At 34.4% G+C, this 4688-nt stretch overlaps 1 protein-coding gene across 1 annotated transcript; it reads left to right on the top strand.

Moving 5' to 3' along the window:
- The first annotated feature begins 2372 nt into the window (after nt 1–2372).
- LOC121788656 (beta-amyrin 28-monooxygenase-like) lies at nt 2373–4026 on the top strand. The gene is made up of 4 exons (XM_042187286.1): nt 2373–2862; nt 2956–3396; nt 3482–3651; nt 3727–4026. The coding sequence occupies exons 1-4, from the start codon at nt 2373–2375 to the stop codon at nt 4024–4026; spliced, it is 1401 nt and encodes a 466-aa protein (XP_042043220.1).
- The last annotated feature ends 662 nt before the right edge of the window (nt 4027–4688 follow it).

Raw genomic sequence — 4688 nt, forward strand, 5'->3', positions numbered from 1 at the left:
TCAGTCATTTTCATAGTTCTCACTCCAAATTAAATTGATAGGCTTGCTTATAAATGACGTGGACCAATAAGAAAGCAATAAGTCATTTGGGCCTCAAAGCTATATTAAGAGTCATATAGAAAAAAGCCCATATACGTTATTGGATAAACTCATAAACTAAATTTGTTCCTTTTCTTCTCAAATAAATGAACTTGCTCGGTTAAATATTCAAATATTGTGATGTTAACAAAATTAGAGTAACATCCATGTGATTAAGAATCATTAATTTTTTTAAATTAGTTTAAATTATAATTATATTCAGCAATATTTACATGATACAAAAAATAACACTGTTAATAACTATATATACGATACCAATTTAGTCTTGTACAAAATAATAACTAAATTTATAAATAATAACATATTAACATTTGTTTTAATATATATCAATTGGAAAAAGTTTATCATTTTAATTAAAAACAAGTTCCTGTGAAAAAATAATTCATATGTACATAAAAAGTGAATTTATCAGTATAATAATTGACGATTAATGGAATAGCGAAAAATATGAATTGCAGTTTTATGTATTTTTGGTTTGATGTTCCTATGAAAAAATATTCATACAAGAAAATGGAGAACGTTCTTGTTTAAATTGAGTGGATGAAGCTTAATATGACTAGTTTGTGTACATGACTATTGCTATGTACAAAGAAAGTATGATATCTCATTTTCTTTTTTTTTGCCCAAGACTAATTTTTCTTGAGATTGTAGGGAATCGAATTAACCAAAACATTTTTAGTGATTATACTAATTAACGAACCTGAACACAACTTTTACCATTTGCACTTAGTGATTATACTTTCGTCATCTCATATTAATCAAACCGTTTCTGTTGCGAGATTTAAGAAACTGGTGTTTAGTAAATTAGAATACTATATGTAAGAGAAAGGTAATTAAATAAAAAATAGTAAAATACGGTGTACTAGAATAAGTTATTATAAAGTGAAAAATAAGAAAACCACTACTTTTTGTTGAAAAATGATTGATTTAATTTGATACATGTCCAAAAAATGACTTAGTTGATTTAGGAAGAACAAAATATACTACTTTCCCATCCACGAAAATAGAGCGCATTTGCCATTTTTTATTGTCCAAGAAAAATGGAGCACATTTTAAAAAGGAAAGTTTTCAACAACTTCTCTCTTACATTTCCCTCTTCTCTCTTACTAATAATATGGACCCCACATTCCACTAACACTACTTCTATCTTACTTTACTAATTCTATATTAAAACTCGTGTTATTCACAATGGGTCATATTTTTTTATGGACGGAGGGACTATATCTTTTGGTATTAGTATAATACTGTCACGAATTACGATAGCTTTGAATTTGTTTCCAGAAAAAGTTAGCCCCCTCTTAATGGGTTGGTTGGGTGTGGGGTGATGAGAAACATGACATTTTATTTATGGGAAAGGTAAGGAGTTAAAGAGTCTATAATAAGTGTGACTTATTAGTAAGCATTTTCCAAGGAGTATAAATGTAGAATTCACCAAATTTTTATTTAGACTTTTGAAGTGCAAAAAAACAAAAGTTTGTTAGGAATAGAGTTGTGAAGAAAATACCAAAAATGTTCAATAAATAGCAAATTAATTGAATAAGAAAAAATAATTCATTTAATTTGAGACGTTAGAAAAAAAAATAATGGCTCAGTTAATTTAGAAGGAGGAACGGAATATACATCTTTTGGTCTCTGGGATAGATTGGGATTGGAGGGGATGAGAAATGTGACAAATTTATTTATGGGAAAAGGAAGGAATCTGAAGAGTTGATAATAAGTGTGAATTTGTTAGCATATTCCGATAAGTGGGATCCAGCAAATTTTTATTGGGACTATTTGAATGGGATAAAAGCAATTTTTTATTGGGACTATTTGAATGGGATAAAAGCAAATTTTTATTGGGACTATTTGAATGGGATAAAAGCAAATTTTATCGGGACTATTTAAATGGGATAAAAGCAAATTTGATAAAAGTGTCTCGAATTAGTGGGATAAAGGCAACAAACAGAATTATCATTAATTAATTGTATTTTGTTAAATTTCAGTTTAAAAAATGGAATCAAATTATTAGACACGTCTGGCCCTTGGCATATAAAAAAGATATGGCTGAATTTATGTTCCATTTTCAATTTTATGTGATTGCCACTTAAATAGCTGGGAAATGAAGAAATATTAAGGTAAATGGAAGATTTACACTTTTATAGATCAGTTGTAATTAAATAATAAATGTGAGTAATGTGACTAAAATGACAAAATCAATTAATAAGCCTCAGTTGTTAATGCTGTATATATAGAAGTAGTACTAACCAATTCAATCACAAACACAAACAAAAATGGATGCAGTTTTGTTTTTCACCATTGCAGCTCTTCTCATCTCCATAATTTTTGCTATGATGATTAGGAGGTCAAGAAATCGGAACCCGAATCTGCCCCCGGGCAGCCTCGGTTGGCCTCTCGTGGGCGAATCGCTCGAGTTCCTCCGTGCCTCGGTCGACGGTGAGCCGGAGGAGTTTGTGCGGAGGAGGGTGAAGAAATACGATTCTCAAGTTTTCAAGAGTTCTCTAATGGGGGAGAATATGGTGTTCATGTGCGGAGCTGCCGGAAACAAGTTCTTGTTCAGCAACGAAAGCAAGTCGGTGACCGTGTGGTGGCCGGGCTCCGTGAGGAAGCTGCTCGGGCCATGCTTGGCCACGAGCACGGGCGACGAGGCGAGGCTCATGAGGAGGATGATTGCGTTGTTCTTGACCCCCGATGCCTTCTCGAAGCTCTATATCAAGACTATGGAAATGGTCTGTCAGCAGCATATCAAGACTCACTGGGAAGGTCTTATTTAGTTTCTCTTAATTTATTATCTCTTTATTTTTATTTTTTTTATTTTTGTTATCTTGCATATTTTATTCTTTTGGCACTGAACAGGTAAAGATGAGGTCAAAGTGTTCCCGACGATCAAGCGGTACACGTTTGGGCTTGCGTGTCGGCTTTTCATGGGGCTCGAGGATGAGGAGCATATCGGGAAGCTAGCTTCTATGTTTAATATTTTCCTTGCAGGGTTAATCTCGTTTCCGATAAATTTGCCCGGGACGAGATTCTGGAGAGGGAAGTTAGCTACGCATGCGATCAAGGATGAAGTGCTCAAGATAGTGAGAGCGAGGAGGTCTAGCTCCGAGCAGAAACTAGACCTTCTTAATCATCTGATTACCACCCCGGATGAGAGAGGCAAGTATATGACTGATTCTGTCATTGTCAACAATATTCTCATGTTGCTTTTTGCGGGACACGATACCACTAGTGTCACCATCACCATGACGATCAAGTGTCTCGCGGAACGCCCTGATATTTATGAAAAGGTTTCAAAAGGTATATGTGTTTACCTACCTATCTCTCTTACTTTATTATTTTTATAATAAATAATGATAGTTGATGTTGATGACGATGATGGCAGAGCATGAGGGCATAGGTGAGTCCGTGCAGTGGGAGGACCTACAGAAGATGAAGTACACATGGAGCGTTGCGTGTGAAGCATTGAGGCTTACACCGCCCGTCATTGGTGGTTTCAGAGAAGCCTTGACTGACATAAGCTACGGGGGCTACCACATCCCCAAGGGCTGGAAGGTATATTATATACTCGATATAGTACATTTCTAGTTATCGTTGCATGTGATATGATATGATTGATATTTATGTCAGTTGTTTTGGAGCGCCTCCAACACACACATGGACTCAAGCTTGTATCCGAGCTCGGCCGACTTTGATCCATCGAGATTTGAGGAGTCGTTGGGGCCGGCCCCCTTTACGTTTGTGCCGTTTGGCGGGGGGCCGAGGATGTGCACTGGCAAAGAGTTTGCGAGGCTGGAATTACTACTACTAATGCACAATTTGGTAAAAAGATATAGGTGGAAGCTCGTGTGTCCTGATGAGAAAATTTCATGTGATCCAATGCCCACACCTCTCCAAGGTCTTCCCGTTCGTCTTCAACCGCATAACTAGTTGAAGCCTTTCTTTTGGACATCAAGATGGTGTTTTATTTTGCAATTTGGTTTAGTAATAAATGTTGTTGAACTTTTAATTTAAATTTTAATGCCGAATTTGATCTTGTCTAATGTCTTGAAATTTGTCTATTGTTCATAAATTTACTGTTGTGTGTTTCGAGAAAATCAAAATTGTTGTTGTTATGAAAAAAATAGGCGAAACCATATTTTATGTGTGATAAGTTATTGAAATAATAACAAACAAAGTGACTAATACAGTTATTGTTACGATTTCTTATGAAAAGCACATTACATGTTTCAAATTAAATTGGTATAATTAGCCTAACTGTTGGTTTGATGTCAATCAGTTTACGACAACTAATAATAATAAAACTTCAAAAAAACAATAATTGATGGGAACAATCTTGTTTTGACACTCACTATGCTAGTTATATTGAAACGTAATAATCTATTTGGGCTTCAAACTATATTAATTCTCATAGAAAAATCCCATATACGTGATAGAAAACCCAATATGCGATTAAAAAATTTGTTGAATTATTTGTTAGTACTCCATAAGAGATTGTTAATTTAGATGTATTGTGTAAATGATTGTTTTTTAGATACTGTTTATTATCAGCGACGATATCTTTACTGTGCGTGTGATCCACAAATAAAGGA

Source organism: Salvia splendens, unplaced genomic scaffold, assembly GCF_004379255.2.
Source record: "Salvia splendens isolate huo1 unplaced genomic scaffold, SspV2 ctg111, whole genome shotgun sequence".
Lineage (NCBI taxonomy): Eukaryota > Viridiplantae > Streptophyta > Magnoliopsida > Lamiales > Lamiaceae > Salvia > Salvia splendens.

Bases quoted from the DNA above. Each gene is read 5' to 3' on its own strand.
- LOC121788656 (XM_042187286.1), top strand. From the start codon at position 2,373: ATGGATGCAGTTTTGTTTTTCACCATTGCAGCTCTTCTCATCTCCATA. The intron at 2,863-2,955 runs GTCTTATTTAGT...GGCACTGAACAG, and splicing joins TATCAAGACTCACTGGGAAG to GTAAAGATGAGGTCAAAGTG. The intron at 3,397-3,481 runs GTATATGTGTTT...CGATGATGGCAG, and splicing joins TTATGAAAAGGTTTCAAAAG to AGCATGAGGGCATAGGTGAG.